Here is a 22,539-nt window from a genome sequence, read left to right on the forward strand (position 1 = left end):
GAGTGACAGGCTCTCCGGCCAATCCATTTCCCCCGGGAGAGACCCGCCCCCTCACTGAGTGACAGGCTCTCCGGCCAATCCACTTCACCCGGGAGAGACCCGCCCCCTCACTGAGTGACAGGCTCTCCGGCCAATCCGCTTCCTCCGGGAGAGACCCGCCCCCTCACTGAGTGACAGGCTCTCCGGCCAATCCACTTCCCCGGGAGAGACCCGCCCCCTCACTGAGTGACAGGCTCTCCGGCCAATCCACTTCCCCGGGAGAGACCCGCCCCCTCACTGAGTGACAGGTTCTCCGGCCAATCCACTTCCCCCGGGAGAGACCCGCCCCCTCACTGAGTGACAGGCTCTCCGGCCAATGACCAGGTCACTGTCACTGGACCCGGGCTCTTCCATTTCAGCCTGTGAATCGCAGGCAGACGGGTCGCGGAACAGACTCAGGAATTGGTCATTGACGGAACCTTCATGCAGTTCCTTCTGAGAGCGAGTGAAGATGGCGGGCCTTGGGGAAGTGTGGCCAATGGCCGCGGTGGGAAAGCAGCTCGAGTGAGCCGGACCGCGGGAATCCACCGGAGACACGGCCATGGAGCGCCACCTTCCGGCTGTGGAGCCACATTACAGGCAGCGAGCTCACCGGCTTCCTGCAGTTCTGACCAAGGCTCATCGACCTGAAACTCGGTTTCTCTCCCTACACATGCTGCCTGACCTGCTGAGGATTTCCAGCATTTCCTGTGTTTATTCCTGCAGTTCACACCTCATTCTGGACTTTGCTGGACATTTTGAACTACCGCCCAAAACCATTTTATCCCCAGATTTCATTGATCGATTCTTTTTTGTTCGTAATGAGTTTGCATCCAGCCAGCGATCACGTGGTTTTAGAGCAGTCTCACCATCTTTATTACATTCATTAATCTAACAATACAAACAAAGCGAACGAAAAGAACAAAAATGTTGTCAGACAAAAACTCTAAAGCAGGAAGTTCAGGCGCTGCTTACTGGTCTGTCAGGAGCAAGATACCCGTGGATGTAGTGGAAGAAAGTTCACGGGCACTGTTGTTGGCCACACATTGAGATCCAAATCTTACTCAGGCCAACAGAGGCAGGTAAAGAAGAGAGGAAAGGAGCATCAATCACACAGCGGCATGGGGTTTCCCAGCAGAACCAGGGTGTATTCCAGCAGATGCATGAAGCACACAGCAGAGGCAATCAGCATCCCAGCAGAAGCAGGGAGCTCACATCAGAGCCAAGACGCGTCCCAGCACAGACAAGGAGGTAAAGAAATGAAACAAAGGTGCTCTCTTCTTCTGTATCTGCTCGAAGCAGTTTACATTTCCGTATTCGCAGAGACATGGTGTGAACAATAATATAAAAAACAGAATCTACTAATACAATAAACCTGCATTGGAAAAGCTGTTTCAGGTGTATAACGCCTCATCACGAGTTCTGATGAAAAGAATCACATTCAAACCATCAATCGGCTCTTTTCTCTTTACAGATACTGACTGGTCTGCTATGCACTGCCGGCACGTTGTGTTTTATATCCGGTAGGAACAGTTTGCCAGTGAGCCCCATCAGCTGGGAACAGATGTGTGGCACTGGAGGGGCGGGGGAAAAGGGGGCAACTGAATTTGCCACACTACAGTGACAGAGCTTACTCGTGAAAAAAATAAGTTGGAAACCACAATATTTCTCAATGCACTGAGGGCTGTAAAAGAGATTTCACTCCAGCTTATGGGGCAGCACAGCTCAGACTGGGAGATCACCATGTGTGGAGTGCAGCGAGACCGTGGCACAGTGAGCTGAGCACCAGCACAGCCAATCGCCTTTTTATAATGTGGCTTTCTTTGTAGAAGTCCCTCAAACCTCAATTTCCTCGCTACTTCTCCTGAAGGCACTAACTCCAGTCTCGGGAACAGCAGAGCTGAGCTCAGTTGTGTCCTCACCTGGTGGCCACATCCAGCGGGAGGAGTCACTGGAGAGCACCCAGGCTGGGGTTCTTTTCTCTAGATAAGAGAAGACTGAGGGATGATGTCGCTTTTAAAAGTTCTTTAGAATAATTTCTCCGTGACTACACAAAGCACTCTGGGTCCAGGTATATTGTGTATCAGTAAAACAGGTTTATTATGCATTAAACATCCAGTACAAAGAAGTAATACTGAACAAGAAGATAGTCACAGTCTGTTCATCCAGCCCTGGCATTCCTCCGAGTGACTGTGGCGCTAATTACATTACATGGACATTACATTAAACCTACCTCTTTGACCAAGCTCAGTATCAGATTTGGTTTGATAACATTCCTGTGAAGCGCCTTGGGTCATTTTACTATGTTTAAGGTGCTATATAAATGCAATTTGTCGTTGTTGTTTGATTCCAATCCAGGACCAAGGGGTGAAGTAACGGTCTGACACATACCTAGGGCACTGCCTAGGATAATCCAGTAACTAGTTTCCATTCACTTTTGACCAAAGTATCTCCCAGGCACCCTCTGGAAATAAATTTCATGTCTTCAGCACCCACTTCAGAGATTTTTTAACTGATTAATCTCCTCTCTGTACTCGGAATACAGGCCCAGATTTTGGAATTCCGCTCTCCTGACACACAGCAAGAGCCCATATTGGGAAATTCCACAATCCCAACTTGTGCTTTTTTGAACATTGGACAGACCGGGATGCGGATTTTCCCGACAGGGACTCGGTGTGTGTCAGGAGCACAGAAGAGGGAATTCCAGGCTCGTGTTTATTTTCCATTCTTTTTTCTGATCCCATCATCTTTCAGTTCTGAAGGAAGGTCCTGCCTGAATTGTCCGATCAGCCGAGTGTTTCAGCATTTGCTGTTTTTGATATTCCCTCAGTACCGGTTTCCACCAGCAGGTGGTGATACTGCACTGTAAAACTTTACAGCGCTTTGTACAGCTCGCCATCCCCATCTCCTGGCTGAAAGTGGCACTACAACCAACTGCAGGGGAACGTCAAACACTCTGGGGTGAATTTTCACTTTTACCACAACAGGCGTTAGCGGATCGGCCGCCCGTTTTACAGCCCGCACCGCAGTAAAAGTGAACATTCAGTCCGTTAAACCGAAGATTTGCAAACTCCCCGTCATCTTGAGGAGAGATAGTTTGTGTATTTCTCATCACTAATGGTGCTGATGAACTGAGGAATGTCCTCATTTTGGGAGCACAACTTATACCTGCTTTTTAATATAAAGGAGTGGGGCAGTGATGAGAAAGGGCTGGGATGGAGTTGCTGTCGGTTTTACTTTTTATTTTAGTCTTTGTTTTTATTACAGTGTCAGCCAGTGGCTCAGTTGGTCGCACTCTCGCTTCCTGAGTCAGAAAGTTGTGGGTTCAAGTCCCACTCCAGAGACATGAGCACAACAATCTAGGCTGACACTCCAGTGCAGTACTGAGCGAGCGCCGCACTGTCGGAGGGGTCTTTTCGATGAGACCTTAAACCGAGGCCCTGTCTGCTCTCTCAGGTGGATGTAAAAGATCCCAAGGCACTATTTCAGAGAAGAGTTCTGACGAAGGGTCACCGACCTGAAACGTTAACTCTGTTTCTCTCTCCACAGATGCTGCCTGACCTGCTGAGTATTTCCAGCATTTTCTGTTTATTTCAGATTTCCAGCATCCGCAGTATTTTGCTTTTGTGTTTGAGTTTTCCCCGGTGTCTTGGCCAATATTTATCCCTCAATTAGCATAACAAAAAACAGATTATCTGGTCATTATCACATTGCTGTCTGTGGGAGCTTGCTGTGCGCAGATTGGCTGCCGCGTTTCCCACATTACAACAGTGACTACACTCCAAAAAGTACTTCATTGGCTGTAAAGTGCTTTGGGAAGCCCTGTGGTCGTGAAAGGCGCTATAGAAATGTAACTCTTTCTTTCTTCTTCTGACATTTTATATTTTTATTGGTTGTATTTACAGTCTCATTGGGATTTTACAATGTGTAATTTGGAAATTACATTTTCTAACTCCTGACCCCTGACCTCTGCCCCTGACCCGAATGGCACGGGGTCAAGTCAGTGTGACGTCATGGATGATGCGGGCCGGCCCGAGGCCCCGCCCCTTTTACAGACCCGGATCGGAGCCGGAGCAGATTCTCAGCCACTTGTTCACATCCCAAGTCCAGAAGAAAGGATAAAGTTTCCCTGTGAATTTATTCCCAGTGAAGGTGTGGAGATGGGACTTGGTGTCCGCGCTGTAAAATGAAACTGTCCCGGACTCATAACTGAGAGAAACTCCCACCTTCCCGGGGATCGAGCCGGCGGGGAGGGGGGATTCAGGGGAGGAGTTTACATAAAACACATCACGACCCCGCTCGATGGTCCAGAATCCAGTCTCCGGGCTCAGTCTGACCCGTCCCTTCCTCTCCACAGACTCTGCGGCTACTCCCAGCCTCCAGCGCCGATTCCCCGCCACCTCCACCTCCCAGTAATGTCTCCCCGATGTGAATCCCTCCGATCCCAGCACACAGAGCCAGACTGTAAACCTCTTCCCCGTGTCAGGGAGATTCCTCCGGATCCTGGTCCATCTCACACTCTTCAGATCCTCAGACACCTCGAGTCCTGGATGCGCTGTTTCCACATCCAGGGTCACAGAGACTGGGAGAAAAAGCAGAGAATTAGAGAGATTAACCGGGGAGTTGAGAGAGACTGGCCGGGGATCGGGGGGGAGAGACTCTCCAGGGATCGGGGGTGGGGGGGGCGGGGGGAGACTGGCCGGGGAGAGAGTGGCCGGGGATCGGGGGGGGGAGAGTGTGGCCGGGGATCGGGGGGAGAGACTGGCTGGGGATCGGGGGGGGGGAGAGACTGGCCGGGGATCGGGGGGGGGGGGGAAGAGACTGGCCGGGGATCGGGGGGGGGGGGGGGGAAGAGACTGGCCGGGGATCGGGGGGGGGGGGGGGGGGAGAGACTGGCCGGGGATCGGGGGGGGGGGGGGGGGAAGAGACTGGCCGGGGATCGGGGGAGGGGAGAGACTGGCCAGGGATTGGGGGGGGGGGGGGGGAAGAGACTGGCCGGGGATCGGGGGGAGAGACTGGCCGGGGATCGGGGGGGAGAGACTGGCCGGGGATCGGGGGGAGAGACTGGCCGGGGATCGGGGGGAGAGACTGGCCGGGGATCGGGGGGAGAGACTGGCCGGGGATCGGGGGGAGAGACTGGCCGGGGATCGGGGGGAGAGACTGGCCGGGGATCGGGGGGAGAGACTGGCCGGGGATCGGGGGGAGAGACTGGCCGGGGATCGGGGAGAGATGTTCTCCCCGAGATCCCCCTTTCTGACTGATTTTTTTGTTTCTCAATTCGAGAAAAGAGCCGCTCTGAGGGGAGGAATCGAGGATCTGACAACAGCAGAAAACACCGGGACTTCCAGGGTGGGAGGTCACAGCTTCTGAAAATATCAAACATTACACCCGCCTCCGCACTGTGGGATTCTGTGGGGATATAAATACTAAAATGAACAAAAGCTGGAACTGGACCCTCAATGTACAACTAAATACTGTTCCCAGTTTAATGCACCACAAACTGGGGTTAAAATACCTGGGGTTGAACACATTCCATACTCCTTACCAGATTACTCACTGAGGAAAGTCACTCTGTGGGACTGGGTGTATATGGGTAGATGTGTGTGTGTGTGATCCTCAAAGTAGAAAAGTCCCCGGTCTGGATGGGATGCATCCTATGTTACTGGGGGAAGTAAGGGGGGAAATTGCGGAGGTTCTGGCCACAATCTGAAATTGCGGAGGTTCTGGCCACAATCTTCCAATGCTCCTTAGATCTGGGGGTGGTGCCAGAGGACCGGAGGATTGCAAATGTTACACCGCTCTTTTAAAAAGGGGAGAGGGCTAAACCTGGCAACTACAGGCCAGTCAGCCTAACGTCGGTGGTGGGGAAAGTTGTAGAGACAATAATCTGGGACAAAATTAATCAGCGTTTGGGAAAGTATGGTCGAGTAAATGAAAGTCAGCACGGATTTGTTAAAGGCAAATCGTGTTTGACTAACGTGATCGAGTTCTTTGATGAAGTAACGGGGAGAGTTGATGAAGGTAGTGAGGTGGATGTGGTGTATATAGACTTTCAAAACAAGGTACCACATAAGAGACTTGTTATCAAAATTAAAGCCCACAGGATTAAAGGGCAGAAAGTAGCAAGTAGTGGTGAATGGTTGTTTTTCAGACTGGAGGGAAGTATACAGTGGTGATCCCTGGGTCCTTATTAGGGCCACTGCTCCTTTTGATATCAATTAATGACCTGGACTTGGGTATACAAGGCATCATTTCAAAGTTTTCAGACGATATGAAACTCGTAAATGTTGTAAATAATGAGGAGGATAGTAACAGACTTCAGAAGGAGACAGACTGGTGAAACGGTCAGACAAATGATAGACAACATTTAATGCAGAGAAGTGTTTCGTGATATTTTGGTAGGAAGAATGAGGAGAGGCAATATGATCTCAATGGTACAATTTTAAAGGTGTGCAGGAACAAAGAGACCCCTGGGGTGTATGTACATAAATCTTTGAAAGTGGCAGGACAAGTTGAGAAGGCTGTTAAAATAATATGGGATCCTTGGCTTTATTAATACAGGAATAGAGTACAAAAGCAAGGAGGTTATGATAAATCTTTATAAAACACTGGTTAGGCCTCAGCTGGAGGATTGTGTTCAATTCTGGGCACCACACTTTAGGAAGGATGTCAAGGCCTTGGACAGGGTGCAGGAGAAATTTAGCAGAATGGTACCAGGGATGAGGGACTTCAGTCACGTGGCGAGACTGGAGAAACTGAGGTTGTTCTCCTCAGAGCAGAGAAGGTTAAGAGGAGATTTGACAGACGTGTTCAAAATCATGAATGTTTTTGATCGAGTAAATAAGGAGAAACTGTTTCGAATGGCAGAAGGGTTGGTAACCAGAGGACACAGATTGAAGGTGATTGGCCAAAGAACCAGAGGCGACATGAGGAAACATTTTTTACACAGCGAGTTGTTGTGATCTGGAACGCGCTGCCTGAAAGGGCGGTGGAAGCAGATTCAATAGTAACATTCCAAAGAGTATTGGATAAATAGTTCAAGGGAAAAAATGACAAGGCTCTGGGGAAAGAGCAGGGGACTGGGATTATTAGGATAGCTCTACCAAAGATGGGCCGAATGGCCTCCTTTTGTTCTGTATCATTCTATGATCACAAAAAATAAGCATTTTTATTAAGAGTGTCTAATCCTCCACCCGTGAGTAGTCTGCTTTCAAATCACTAAAAATGACTTTAAAACTGTACTGAACCATTTACCAGTTTCACTGGTGTACACTAGTCGGTTTCTTCATAAATTAAATATTTTTTAATATTTAAAAACTGTTAAAACGTGCCTACTAGAGCCTGTGCCCCTAAAAATTGTTTCAATTTGAAGAGCTTCCTCAAACGAGCACAATCAGCGGAAACTCGCCAGGCTCATTATCCCGATCTGGCGGCGGGGCCAGTTTTATGGGTGGGGGTCGATAAATGGAACAACACCCAAAAGCTCAGAGGGACTTGGACTGGGAGAGCTGTTCCACAGACAAGTCAAGCAACAGCCTGACAGACTCATACTCATACCTCCCTCTCCCGATCACTGCCCTCCCTCTCCCGATCACTGCCCCTCCCTCTCCCCATCACTGCCACCTCCCTCTCCCGATCACTGCCCCTCCCTCTCCCCATCACTGCCCCTCCCTCTCCCCATCACTGCCCCTCCCTCTCCCCATCACTGCCCCTCCCTCTCCCCATCACTGCCCCTCCCTCTCCCCATCACTGCCCCTCCCTCTCCCGATCACTGCCCCCTCCCTCTCCCGATCACTGCCCCTCCCTCTCCCGATCACTGCCCCCCTCTCCCGATCACTGCCCCTCCCTCTCCCGATCACTGCCCCCCCTCTCCCGATCACTGCCCCTCCCTCTCCCCATCACTGCCCCTCCCTCTCCCCATCACTGCCCCTCCCTCTCCCCATCACTGCCCCTCCCTCTCCCCATCACTGCCCCCTCCCTCTCCCCATCACTGCCCCTCCCTCTCCCCATCACTGCCCCTCCCTCTCCCCATCACTGCCCCTCCCTCTCCCCATCACTGCCCCCTCCCTCTCCCCATCACTGCCCCCTCCCTCTCCCCATCACTGCCACCTCCCTCTCCCCATCACTGCCCCCTCCCTCTCCCCATCACTGCCCCTTCTTCTCCCCATCACTGCCCCCTCCCTCTCCCGATCACTGACACTCCCTCTCCCGATCAGTGCCCCTCCCTCTCCCCATCACTGCCCCTCCCTCTCCCCATCACTGCCCCCTCCCTCTCCACATCACTGCCCCTCCTTCTCCCCATCACTGCCCCCTCCCTCTCCCGATCACTGCCCCCTCCCTCTCCCGATCACTGCCCCCTCCCTCACCCGATCACTGCCCCCTCCCTCTCCCCATCACTGCCCCTCCCTCTCCCCATCACTGCCCCTCCCTCTCCCCATCACTGCCCCTCCCTCTCCCGATCACTGCCCCCTCCCTCTCCCCATCACTGCCCCTCCCTCTCCCCATCACTGCCCCCTCCCTCTTCCCATCACTGCCCCACCCTCTCCCGATTACTGCCCCTCCCTCTCCCCATCACTGCCCCCTCCCTCTCCCCATCACTGCCCCCTCCCTCTCCCCATCACTGCCCCTCCCTCTACCCATCACTGCCCCCTCCCTCTCCCGATCACTGCCCCCTCCCTCTCCCGATCACTGCCCCCTCCCTCTCCCCATCACTGCCCCTCCCTCTCCCCATCACTGCCCCCTCCCTCTCCCGATCACTGCCCCTCCCTCTCCTCATCACTTCCCCTCCCTCTCCCCATCACTGCCCCCTCCCTCTCCCCATCACCGCCCCTCCCTCTCCCGATCACCGCCCCTCCCTCTCACGATCACTGCCCCCTCCCTCTCCCCATCACTGCCCCTCCCTCTCCCGATCACTGCCCCCTCCCTCTCCCCATCACTGCCCCCTCCCTCTCCCCATCACTGCCCCCTCCCTCTCCCCATCACTGCCCCCAGCCTCTCCCCATCACTGCCCCTCCCTCTCCCCATCACTGCCCCTCCCTCTCCCGATCACTGCCCCCTCCCTCTCCCCATCACTGCCCCTCCCTCTCCCCATCACTGCCCCTCCCTCTCCCGATCACTGCCCCCTCCCTCTCCCGATCACTGCCCCTCCCTCTCCCGATCACTGCCCCCCCTCTCCCGATCACTGCCCCTCCCTCTCCCGATCACTGCCCCCCCTCTCCCGATCACTGCCCCCCCTCTCCCGATCACTGCCCCTCCCTCTCCCCATCACTGCCCCTCCCTCTTCCCATCACTGCCCCTCCCTCTCCCCATCACTGCCCCTCCCTCTCCCCATCACTGCCCCTCCCTCTCCCCATCACTGCCCCTCCCTCTCCCCATCACTGCCCCCTCCCTCTCCCCATCACTGCCCCTCCCTCTCCCCATCACTGCCCCTCCCTCTCCCCATCACTGCCCCTCCCTCTCCCGATCACTGCCCCCTCCCTCTCCCGATCACTGCCCCCTCCCTCTCCCGATCACTGCCCCCTCCCTCTCCCGATCACTGCCCCCTCCCTCTCCCGATCACTGCCCCCTCCCTCTCCCCATCACTGCCCCCTCCCTCTCCCCATCACTGCCCCCTCCCTCTCCCCATCACTGCCCCCTCCCTCTCCCCATCACTGCCCCTCCCTCTCCCGATCACAGCTCCTCCCTCTCCCCATCACTGCCCCTCCCTCTCCCGATCACTGCCCCCTCCCTCTCCCCATCACTACCCCTCCCTCTCCCCATCTCTGCCCCTCCCTCTCCCGATCACTGCCCCCTCCCTCTCCCGATCACTGCCCCCTCCCTCTCCCGATCACTGCCCCCTCCCTCTCCCCATCACTGCCCCTCCCTCTCCCGATCACTGCCCCCTCCCTCTCCCCATCACTGCCCCCTCCCTCTCCCCATCACTGCCCCTCCCTCTCCCCATCACTGCCCCTCCCTCTCCCCAACACTGCCCCCTCCCTCTCCCCATCACTGCCCCTCCCTCTCCCGATCACTGCCCCTCCCTCTCCCGATCACTGCCCCCTCCCTCTCCCGATCACTACCCCCTACCTCTCCCGATCACTGCCCCCTCCCTCTCCCGATCACTGCCCCTCCCTCTCCGCATCACTGCCCCCTCCCTCTCCCCATCACTGCCCCCTCCCTCTCCCCATCACTGCCCCTCCCTCTCCCGATCACTGCCCCTCCCTCTCCCGATCACTGCCCCTTCCCTCTCCCCATCACTGCCCCCTCCCTCTCCCCATCACTGCCCCCTCCCTCTCCCCATCACTGCCCCCTCCCTCTCCCCATCACTGCCCCCTCCCTCTCCCCATCACTGCCGCCTCCCTCTCCCCATCACTGCCCCCTCCCTCTCCCCATCACTGCCCCCTCCCTCTCCCCATCACTGCCCCTCCCTCTCCCCATCACTGCCCCTCCCTCTCCCCATCACTGCCCCTCCCTCTCCCCATCACTGCCCCTCCCTCTCCCCATCACTGCCCCTCCCTCTCCCCATCACTGCCCCTCCCTCTCCCCATCACTGCCCCCTCCCTCTCGCGATCACTGCCCCCCCTCCCCATCACTGCCCCCCCCTCCCCATCACTGCCCCCCCCTCCCCATCACTGCCCCCCCCTCCCCATCACTGCCCCTCCCTCTCCCGATCACTGCCCCTCCCTCTCCCCATCACTGCCCCTCCCTCTCCCCATCACTGCCCCTCCCTCTCCCCATCACTGCCCCTCCCTCTCCCCATCACTGCCCCCTCCCTCTCCCCATCACTGCCCCCTCCCTCTCCCCATCACTGCCCCCTCCCTCTCCCCATCACTGCCCCCTCCCTCTCCCCATCACTGCCCCCTCCCTCTCCCCATCACTGCCCCTCCCTCTCCCCATCACTGCCCCTCCCTCTCCCCATCACTGCCCCTCCCTCTCCCCATCACTGCCCCTCCCTCTCCCCATCACTGCCCCACCCTCTCCCCATCACTGCCCCTCCCTCTCCCCATCACTGCCCCCTCCCTCTCCACATCACTGCCCCTCCTTCTCCCCATCACTGCCCCCTCCCTCTCCCGATCACTGCCCCCTCCCTCTCCCGATCACTGCCCCCTCCCTCACCCGATCACTGCCCCTCCCTCTCCCGATCACTGCCCTTCCCTCTCCCCATCACTGCCCCTCCCTCTCCCGATCACTGCCCCTCCCTCTCCCCATCACTGCCCCTCCCTCTCCCCATCACTGCCCCTCCCTCTCCCCATCACTGCCCCTCCCTCTCCCCATCACTGCCCCCTCCCTCTCCCCATCACTGCCCCCTCCCTCTCCCCATCACTGCCCCCTCCCTCTCCCGATCACTGCCCCTCCCTCTCCCCATCACTGCCCCTCCCTCTCCCCATCACTGCCCCTCCCTCTCCCCATCACTGCCCCCTCCCTCTCCCCATCACTGCCCCCTCCCTCTCCCGATCACTGCCCCCTCCCTCTCCCCATCACTGCCCCCTCCCTCTCCCCATCACTGCCCCCTCCCTCTTCCCATCACTGCCCCACTCTCTCCCGATTACTGCCCCTCCCTCTCCCGATCACTGCCCCTCCCTCTCCCCATCACTGCCCCCTCCCTCTCCCCATCACTGCCCCTCCCTCTCCCCATCACTGCCCCCTCCCTCTCCCGATCACTGCCCCCTCCCTCTCCTCATCACTGCCCCTCCATCTCCCGATCACTGCCCCTCCCTCTCCCCATCACTGCCCCCTTCCTCTCCCCATCACCGCCCCTCCCTCTCCCGATCACCGCCCCTCCCTCTCCCGATCACTGCCCCCTCCCTCTCCCCATCACTGCCCCTCCCTCTCCCGATCACTGCCCCTCCCTCTCCCGATCACTGCCCCCTCCCTCTCCCCATCACTGCCCCTCCCTCTCCCGATCACTGCCCCCTCCCTCTCCCCATCACTGCCCCCTCCCTCTCCCCATCACTGCCCCCTGCCTCTCCCCATCACTGCCCCTCCCTCTCCCCATCACTGCCCCTCCCTCTCCCGATCACTGCCCTCCCTCTCCCGATCACTGCCCCTCCCTCTCCCCATCACTGCCCCCTCCCTCTCCCCATCACTGCCCCTCCCTCTCCCCATCACTGCCCCTCCCTCTCCCCATCACTGCCCCCTCCCTCTCCCCATCACTGCCCCCTCCCTCTCCCCATCACTGCCCTCTCCCTCTCCCCATCACTGCCCCCTCCCTCTCCCCATCACTGCCCCTCCCTCTCCCCATCACTGCCCCCTCTCCCGATCACTGCCCCTCCCTCTCCCCATCACTGCCACCTCCCTCTCCCGATCACTGCCCTCCCTCTCCCGATCACTGCCCCTCCCTCTCCCCATCACTGCCACCTCCCTCTCCCGATCACTGCCCTCCCTCTCCCGATCACTGCCCCTCCCTCTCCCCATCACTGCCACCTCCCTCTCCCGATCACTGCCCCTCCCTCTCCCCATCACTGCCCCTCCCTCTCCCCATCACTGCCCCCTCCCTCTCCCGATCACTGCCCCTCCCTCTCCCCATCACTGCCCCTCCCTCTCCCGATCACTGCCCCCTCCCTCACCCGCTCACTGCCCCCTCCCTCTCCCGATCACTGCCCCGCCCTCTCCCCATCACTGCCCCTCCCTCTCCCCATCACTGCCCCTCCCTCTCCCCATCACTGCCCCTCCCTCTCCCTATCACTGCCCCTCCCTCGCCCAACCACTGCCCCTCCCACTCCTTTTCACAGACCCTAACACTCCTTATCACAGTCCCACCCTCTCCTGATCACCACCCCCTCCCTCCAAATGGCATCCCCCGACCCCAGGACATACCCGGCAATGCACAGAAGGTTCATACAGCTCGGCAGTCACATTCCACTGAAGACCGAGTCCCAATATTTGAAATCTCAGAGACCTGAAACGTTTACTCTGTTTCTGGCTCCACAGATGCCGCCTGACCTGCTCAGTATTTCCAGCATTTTCTGATATTATTTCAGATTTCCAGCTTCCACAGTATTTTGTTTTTGTATTTGAAACTGAAGTAATTCTGTGCATTGAATATAATTTCAATGGGCCTGCCCGTGTGTGGCAGGAAATCCAATGGGCGGTGAAATAGGTGGACTGCGCCCAGAGTCACATTTCCACCCACTCCCCCCAGCTGTGTCCATTCATTGCCAGAGGGAGGGTGGAAGGTCCCAGCCCAGGGATTTGATGCTAAACTACACTGGTTTATATATTGCATCTCCAGATAATCTTACCAGAGTCAACTGAGCCGAGAGTAACTTTATCCTGGCAACTATTTTTATATAAATCGCACCGTTAGGCTTTGCCAAATGTGAGTTTCTCAAACCACTGTTTAATTTCAAGTAAATATTTCAGTCATTTCAATCTGTAAACCTCTGGTCTGTGTGATAATATCTGCTATTTAAAGAGAGTTTAGTAGTGTAGGAGGAGACTAGATTGAATTCAGTCAGTAAATTACTGCCACTGAGGTATCTGTTAGTGCCCCAGATGTGCGCTGCTGTGAGGAGCAAATGGAAAAACGTGACAGCATCTGGATCGTAAGAGGAAACATCTGTTTTCAGCAGGGTGTCGGATCAGACCCTGGAACAGGTTCATCCGGCCCGCGGACCTGCCCTCAGAGGCGGACTGACTATCGGGAAATGTCCCCGAGTGTCCCCCGGACCCTCCACCGGTGAATTTGGACTCTGGGTCTTTCTAAAGCCGGTCTGTCCCGGGGCTCTGAGGCGTTTCCCGAGCTCCCCCCTCCCCGCTCTCCAGCCGCCTTCACTCACTCTGCAGCGCTCCTCTGCTCTGCAGTGAAACCCCGATTAAAATGAGACGGAGCTGATAAGCTGAGGGTTGGAACTGACTGTTGACCAGGTCATTGTCACTGGACCCGCCCCCTCACTGAGTGACAGGCTCTCCGGCCAATCCATTTCCCCCGGGAGAGACCCGCCCCCTCACTGAGTGACAGGCTCTCCGGCCAATCCACTTCACCCGGGAGAGACCCGCCCCCTCACTGAGTGACAGGCTCTCCGGCCAATCCGCTTCCTCCGGGAGAGACCCGCCCCCTCACTGAGTGACAGGCTCTCCGGCCAATCCACTTCCCCGGGAGAGACCCGCCCCCTCACTGAGTGACAGGCTCTCCGGCCAATCCACTTCCCCGGGAGAGACCCGCCCCCTCACTGAGTGACAGGTTCTCCGGCCAATCCACTTCCCCCGGGAGAGACCCGCCCCCTCACTGAGTGACAGGCTCTCCGGCCAATGACCAGGTCACTGTCACTGGACCCGGGCTCTTCCATTTCAGCCTGTGAATCGCAGGCAGACGGGTCGCGGAACAGACTCAGGAATTGGTCATTGACGGAACCTTCATGCAGTTCCTTCTGAGAGCGAGTGAAGATGGCGGGCCTTGGGGAAGTGTGGCCAATGGCCGCCGTGGGAAAGCAGCTCGAGTGAGCCGGACCGCGGGAATCCACCGGAGACACGGCCATGGAGCGCCACCTTCCGGCTGTGGAGCCACATTACAGGCAGCGAGCTCACCGGCTTCCTGCAGTTCTGACCAAGGCTCATCGACCTGAAACTCGGTTTCTCTCCCTACACATGCTGCCTGACCTGCTGAGGATTTCCAGCATTTCCTGTGTTTATTCCTGCAGTTCACACCTCATTCTGGACTTTGCTGGACATTTTGAACTACCGCCCAAAACCATTTTATCCCCAGATTTCATTGATCGATTCTTTTTTGTTCGTAATGAGTTTGCATCCAGCCAGCGATCACGTGGTTTTAGAGCAGTCTCACCATCTTTATTACATTCATTAATCTAACAATACAAACAAAGCGAACGAAAAGAACAAAAATGTTGTCAGACAAAAACTCTAAAGCAGGAAGTTCAGGCGCTCCTTACTGGTCTGTCAGGAGCAAGATACCCGTGGATGTAGTGGAAGAAAGTTCACGGGCACTGTTGTTGGCCACACATTGAGATCCAGATCTTACTCAGGCCAACAGAGGCAGGTAAAGAAGAGAGGAAAGGAGCATCAATCACACAGCGGCATGGGGTTTCCCAGCAGAACCAGGGTGTATTCCAGCAGATGCATGAAGCACACAGCAGAGGCAATCAGCATCCCAGCAGAAGCAGGGAGCTCACATCAGAGCCAAGACGCGTCCCAGCACAGACAAGGAGGTAAAGAAATGAAACAAAGGTGCTCTCTTCTTCTGTATCTGCTCGAAGCAGTTTACATTTCCGTATTCGCAGAGACATGGTGTGAACAATAATATAAAAAACAGAATCTACTAATACAATAAACCTGCATTGGAAAAGCTGTTTCAGGTGTATAACGCCTCATCACGAGTTCTGATGAAAAGAATCACATTCAAACCATCAATCGGCTCTTTTCTCTTTACAGATACTGACTGGTCTGCTATGCACTGCCGGCACGTTGTGTTTTATATCCGGTAGGAACAGTTTGCCAGTGAGCCCCATCAGCTGGGAACAGATGTGTGGCACTGGAGGGGCGGGGGAAAAGGGGGCAACTGAATTTGCCACACTACAGTGACAGAGCTTACTCGTGAAAAAAATAAGTTGGAAACCACAATATTTCTCAATGCACTGAGGGCTGTAAAAGAGATTTCACTCCAGCTTATGGGGCAGCACAGCTCAGACTGGGAGATCACCATGTGTGGAGTGCAGCGAGACCGTGGCACAGTGAGCTGAGCACCAGCACAGCCAATCGCCTTTTTATAATGTGGCTTTCTTTGTAGAAGTCCCTCAAACCTCAATTTCCTCGCTACTTCTCCTGAAGGCACTAACTCCAGTCTCGGGAACAGCAGAGCTGAGCTCAGTTGTGTCCTCACCTGGTGGCCACATCCAGCGGGAGGAGTCACTGGAGAGCACCCAGGCTGGGGCTCTTTTCTCTAGATAAGAGAAGACTGAGGGATGATGTCGCTTTTAAAAGTTCTTTAGAATAATTTCTCCGTGACTACACAAAGCACTCTGGGTCCAGGTATATTGTGTATCAGTAAAACAGGTTTATTATGCATTAAACATCCAGTACAAAGAAGTAATACTGAACAAGAAGATAGTCACAGTCTGTTCATCCAGCCCTGGCATTCCTCCGAGTGACTGTGGCGCTAATTACATTACATGGACATTACATTAAACCTACCTCTTTGACCAAGCTCAGTATCAGATTTGGTTTGATAACATTCCTGTGAAGCGCCTTGGGTCATTTTACTATGTTTAAGGTGCTATATAAATGCAATTTGTCGTTGTTGTTTGATTCAAATCCAGGACCAAGGGGTGAAGTAACGGTCTGACACATACCTAGGGCACTGCCTAGGATAATCCAGTAACTAGTTTCCATTCACTTTTGACCAAAGTATCTCCCAGGCACCCTCTGGAAATAAATTTCATGTCTTCAGCACCCACTTCAGAGATTTTTTAACTGATTAATCTCCTCTCTGTACTCGGAATACAGGCCCAGATTTTGGAATTCCGCTCTCCTGACACACAGCAAGAGCCCATATTGGGAAATTCCACAATCCCAACTTGTGCTTTTTTGAACATTGGACAGACCGGGATGCGGATTTTCCCGACAGGGACTCGGTGTGTGTCAGGAGCACAGAAGAGGGAATTCCAGGCTCGTGTTTATTTTCCATTCTTTTTTCTGATCCCATCATCTTTCAGTTCTGAAGGAAGGTCCTGCCTGAATTGTCCGATCAGCCGAGTGTTTCAGCATTTGCTGTTTTTGATATTCCCTCAGTACCGGTTTCCACCAGCAGGTGGTGATACTGCACTGTAAAACTTTACAGCGCTTTGTACAGCTCGCCATCCCCATCTCCTGGCTGAAAGTGGCACTACAACCAACTGCAGGGGAACGTCAAACACTCTGGGGTGAATTTTCACTTTTACCACAACAGGCGTTAGCGGATCGGCCGCCCGTTTTACAGCCCGCACCGCAGTAAAAGTGAACATTCAGTCCGTTAAACCGAAGATTTGCAAACTCCCCGTCATCTTGAGGAGAGATAGTTTGTGTATTTCTCATCACTAATGGTGCTGATGAACTGAGGAATGTCCTCATTTTGGGAGCACAACTTATACCTGCTTTTTAATATAAAGGAGTGGGGCAGTGATGAGAAAGGGCTGGGATGGAGTTGCTGTCGGTTTTACTTTTTATTTTAGTCTTTGTTTTTATTACAGTGTCAGCCAGTGGCTCAGTTGGTCGCACTCTCGCTTCCTGAGTCAGAAAGTTGTGGGTTCAAGTCCCACTCCAGAGACATGAGCACAACAATCTAGGCTGACACTCCAGTGCAGTACTGAGCGAGCGCCGCACTGTCGGAGGGGTCTTTTCGATGAGACCTTAAACCGAGGCCCTGTCTGCTCTCTCAGGTGGATGTAAAAGATCCCAAGGCACTATTTCAGAGAAGAGTTCTGACGAAGGGTCACCGACCTGAAACGTTAACTCTGTTTCTCTCTCCACAGATGCTGCCTGACCTGCTGAGTATTTCCAGCATTTTCTGTTTATTTCAGATTTCCAGCATCCGCAGTATTTTGCTTTTGTGTTTGAGTTTTCCCCGGTGTCTTGGCCAATATTTATCCCTCAATTAGCATAACAAAAAACAGATTATAGCTTGCTGTGCGCAGATTGGCTGCCGCGTTTCCCACATTACAACAGTGACTACACTCCAAAAAGTACTTCATTGGCTGTAAAGTGCTTTGGGAAGCCCTGTGGTCGTGAAAGGCGCTATAGAAATGTAACTCTTTCTTTCTTCTTCTGACATTTTATATTTTTATTGGTTGTATTTACAGTCTCATTGGGATTTTACAATGTGTAATTTGGAAATTACATTTTCTAACTCCTGACCCCTGACCTCTGCCCCTGACCCGAATGGCACGGGGTCAAGTCAGTGTGACGTCATGGATGATGCGGGCCGGCCCGAGGCCCCGCCCCTTTTACAGACCCGGATCGGAGCCGGAGCAGATTCTCAGCCACTTGTTCACATCCCAAGTCCAGAAGAAAGGATAAAGTTTCCCTGTGAATTTATTCCCAGTGAAGGTGTGGAGATGGGACTTGGTGTCCGCGCTGTAAAATGAAACTGTCCCGGACTCATAACTGAGAGAAACTCCCACCTTCCCGGGGATCGAGCCGGCGGGGAGGGGGGATTCAGGGGAGGAGTTTACATAAAACACATCACGACCCCGCTCGATGGTCCAGAATCCAGTCTCCGGGCTCAGTCTGACCCGTCCCTTCCTCTCCACAGACTCTGCGGCTACTCCCAGCCTCCAGCGCCGATTCCCCGCCACCTCCACCTCCCAGTAATGTCTCCCCGATGTGAATCCCTCCGATCCCAGCACACAGAGCCAGACTGTAAACCTCTTCCCCGTGTCAGGGAGATTCCTCCGGATCCTGGTCCATCTCACACTCTTCAGATCCTCAGACACCTCGAGTCCTGGATGCGCTGTTTCCACATCCAGGGTCACAGAGACTGGGAGAAAAAGCAGAGAATTAGAGAGATTAACCGGGGAGTTGAGAGAGACTGGCCGGGGATCGGGGGGAGAGACTCTCCAGGGATCGGGGGTGGGGGGGGCGGGGGGAGACTGGCCGGGGAGAGAGTGGCCGGGGATCGGGGGGGGGGGAAGAGTGTGGCCGGGGATCGGGGGGAGAGACTGGCTGGGGATCGGGGGGGGGGGAGAGACTGGCCGGGGATCGGGGGGGGGGGAGAGACTGGCCGGGGATCGGGGGGGGGGGGGGAAGAGACTGGCCGGGGATCGGGGGGGGGGGGAAGAGACTGGCCGGGGATCGGGGGGGGGGGGGGGGGGGGGAAGAGACTGGCCGGGGATCGGGGGGGGGGGGGGGGGAGGACTGGCCGGGGATCGGGGGAGGGGAGGGGGAGACTGGCCGGGGATCGGGGGAGGGGAGAGACTGGCCAGGGATTGGGGGGGGGGGGGGGGGGGGGAAGAGACTGGCCGGGGATCGGGAGGAGAGACTGGCCGGGGATCGGGGGGAGAGACTGGCCGGGGATCGGGGGGAGAGACTGGCCGGGGATCGGGGGGAGAGACTGGCCGGGGATCGGGGGGAGAGACTGGCCGGGGATCGGGGGGAGAGACTGGCCGGGGATCGGGGGGAGAGACTGGCCGGGGATCGGGGGGAGATGTTCTCCCCGAGATCCCCCTTTCTGACTGATTTTTTTGTTTCTCAATTCGAGAAAAGAGCCGCTCTGAGGGGAGGAATCGAGGATCTGACAACAGCAGAAAACACCGGGACTTCCAGGGTGGGAGGTCACAGCTTCTGAAAATATCAAACATTACACCCGCCTCCGCACTGTGGGATTCTGTGGGGATATAAATACTAAAATGAACAAAAGCTGGAACTGGACCCTCAATGTACAACTAAATACTGTTCCCAGTTTAATGCACCACAAACTGGGGTTAAAATACCTGGGGGTTGAACACATTCCATACTCCTTACCAGATTACTCACTGAGGAAAGTCACTCTGTGGGACTGGGTGTATATGGGTAGATGTGTGTGTGTGTGATCCTCAAAGTAGAAAAGTCCCCGGTCTGGATGGGATGCATCCTATGTTACTGGGGGAAGTAAGGGGGGAAATTGCGGAGGTTCTGGCCACAATCTTCCAATGCTCCTTAGATCTGGGGGTGGTGCCAGAGGACCGGAGGATTGCAAATGTTACACCGCTCTTTTAAAAAGGGGAGAGGGCTAAACCTGGCAACTACAGGCCAGTCAGCCTAACGTCGGTGGTGGGGAAAGTTGTAGAGACAATAATCTGGGACAAAATTAATCAGCGTTTGGGAAAGTATGGTCGAGTAAATGAAAGTCAGCACGGATTTGTTAAAGGCAAATCGTGTTTGACTAACGTGATCGAGTTCTTTGATGAAGTAACGGGGAGAGTTGATGAAGGTAGTGAGGTGGATGTGGTGTATATAGACTTTCAAAACAAGGTACCACATAAGAGACTTGTTATCAAAATTAAAGCCCACAGGATTAAAGGGCAGAAAGTAGCAAGTAGTGGTGAATGGTTGTTTTTCCAGACTGGAGGGAAGTATACAGTGGTGATCCCTGGGTCCTTATTAGGACCACTGCTCCTTTTGATATCAATTAATGACCTGGACTTGGGTATACAAGGCATCATTTCAAAGTTTTCAGACGATATGAAACTCGTAAATGTTGTAAATAATGAGGAGGATAGTAACAGACTTCAGAAGGAGACAGACTGGTGAAACGGTCAGACAAATGATAGACAACATTTAATGCAGAGAAGTGTTTCGTGATATTTTGGTAGGAAGAATGAGGAGAGGCAATATGATCTCAATGGTACAATTTTAAAGGTGTGCAGGAACAAAGAGACCCCTGGGGTGTATGTACATAAATCTTTGAAAGTGGCAGGACAAGTTGAGAAGGCTGTTAAAATAATATGGGATCCTTGGCTTTATTAATACAGGAATAGAGTACAAAAGCAAGGAGGTTATGATAAATCTTTATAAAACACTGGTTAGGCCTCAGCTGGAGGATTGTGTTCAATTCTGGGCACCACACTTTAGGAAGGATGTCAAGGCCTTGGACAGGGTGCAGGAGAAATTTAGCAGAATGGTACCAGGGATGAGGGACTTCAGTCACGTGGCGAGACTGGAGAAACTGAGGTTGTTCTCCTCAGAGCAGAGAAGGTTAAGAGGAGATTTGACAGACGTGTTCAAAATCATGAATGTTTTTGATCGAGTAAATAAGGAGAAACTGTTTCGAATGGCAGAAGGGTTGGTAACCAGAGGACACAGATTGAAGGTGATTGGCCAAAGAACCAGAGGCGACATGAGGAAACATTTTTTACACAGCGAGTTGTTGTGATCTGGAACGCGCTGCCTGAAAGGGCGGTGGAAGCAGATTCAATAGTAACATTCCAAAGAGTATTGGATAAATAGTTCAAGGGAAAAAATGACAAGGCTCTGGGGAAAGAGCAGGGGACTGGGATTATTAGGATAGCTCTACCAAAGATGGGCCGAATGGCCTCCTTTTGTTCTGTATCATTCTATGATCACAAAAAATAAGCATTTTTTATTAAGAGTGTCTAATCCTCCACCCGTGAGTAGTCTGCTTTCAAATCACTAAAAATGACTTTAAAACTGTACTGAACCATTTACCAGTTTCACTGGTGTACACTAGTCGGTTTCTTCATAAATTAAATATTTTTTAATATTTAAAAACTGTTAAAACGTGCCTACTAGAGCCTGTGCCCCTAAAAATTGTTTCAATTTGAAGAGCTTCCTCAAACGAGCACAATCAGCGGAAACTCGCCAGGCTCATTATCCCGATCTGGCGGCGGGGCCAGTTTTATGGGTGGGGGTCGATAAATGGAACAACACCCAAAAGCTCAGAGGGACTTGGACTGGGAGAGCTGTTCCACAGACAAGTCAAGCAACAGCCTGAAAGACTCATACTCACAGAATCATACCTTTCAGCCACTGTCCCAAACTCCTCCATCACCATCCCTGGGCAGATCCTGTCCCACCAGCAGGACAGACCCCCCAGGAGTGGCGGCACAGTGGTATACAGTAGGGAAGGATTGACCCTGGGAGTCCTCAATCTTGACTCCGGACCCCATGAAGTCTCATGGCTTTAGGTAAAGCAAGGTGAAGGAAACCTCCTGCTGATTAACACCGACCGCCCTCCCTCAGCTGATGAATCAGTACTCCTCCATGTTGAACACCACTTGGAAGAAGCACTGAGAGTAGCAAGGGCACAGAATGTACTCTGGGTGGAGGACTTCAATGTCCATCACCAAGAATGCCTCGGTAGCTCCTCTACTGACCGAACTGGCCAAGTACTGAAGGACAGAACTGCCAGTCTGGGCCTGTGACAGGTTGTGAGAAAACCAACATGAGGGAAAAAGCTACTTGACCTCGTCCTCACCAAACTACCTGTCGAAGATGCATCTGTCCATGACAGCATTGGTAGCAGTGACCACTGCACAGTCATTGTGGAGTCGAAGTCCCGTCTTCACACTGAGGACACCCTCCATCATGTTGTGTGGCACTACCACCGTGCTAAATGGGATAGATTCAGAACAGATCAAGCAGCTCCAAACTGGGCATCCATGAGGCGCTGTGGGCCATCAGCAGCAGCAGAATTGTATTCCACCACAATCAGTAACCTCATGGCCAGACATATCCCTCAGTCTACCATTACCATCAAACCAGGGGACCAACCCTGGCTCACTGAGGAGTGTAGAAGAGCATGCCAGGAGCAGCACTAGGCGTACCGAAAAATGAGGTTCCAACCTGGAGAAGCTGCAACACGGGACTACATGCATGTTAAAAAGCAGAAGCAGCATGCTATAGACAGGGCTAAGCGAACCCACAATCAACGGATCAGATCAAAGCTCTGCAGTTCTGCCACATCTAGTCGTGAATGGTGGTGGACCATTGAACAACTAACGGGAGAAGGAGGCTCCATGAACATCCTCATCTTCAAGGATGGTGGAGTCCAGTACGTGAGTGCAAAAGACAAGGCTGAAGCGTTTGCAAACATCTTCAGCCAGAAGTGCCAAGTGG

The 22,539-nt window shown here is 54.2% G+C and overlaps 2 protein-coding genes and 1 pseudogene across 3 annotated transcripts in view; 1 reads left to right on the forward strand and 2 right to left on the reverse strand.

Annotated features, from left to right (window-relative positions):
* LOC147096368 (zinc-binding protein A33-like) overlaps nt 1-22,539 on the forward strand; it is a 766,539-nt gene that overhangs the window by 502,954 nt on the left and 241,046 nt on the right. The window lies entirely within an intron of this gene.
* Nucleotides 2,093-14,474, reverse strand: LOC147096379 (E3 ubiquitin-protein ligase TRIM39-like). Its single transcript, XM_085973813.1, has 2 exons — nt 14,246-14,474; nt 2,093-4,651 (listed from the first exon to the last, which is right to left on the reverse strand). The coding sequence occupies exons 1-2, from the start codon at nt 14,472-14,474 to the stop codon at nt 4,068-4,070; spliced, it is 813 nt and encodes a 270-aa protein (XP_085829939.1). The 3' UTR covers nt 2,093-4,067.
* Nucleotides 17,613-22,539, reverse strand: part of LOC147096380 (E3 ubiquitin-protein ligase TRIM39-like) — a 49,053-nt pseudogene continuing 44,126 nt past the window's right edge. Inside the window, exon 8 of the transcript XR_015074888.1 lies at nt 17,613-18,463. The product of XR_015074888.1 is annotated as an E3 ubiquitin-protein ligase TRIM39-like (transcript). The remainder of the gene's footprint in view (nt 18,464-22,539) is intronic.

This window comes from Somniosus microcephalus, unplaced genomic scaffold (assembly GCF_052327205.1).
Source record: "Somniosus microcephalus isolate GS21.2 unplaced genomic scaffold, FLI_Smic_1.0 unresolved_chr1, whole genome shotgun sequence".
NCBI classification, from domain to species: Eukaryota; Metazoa; Chordata; class Chondrichthyes; order Squaliformes; family Somniosidae; genus Somniosus; species Somniosus microcephalus.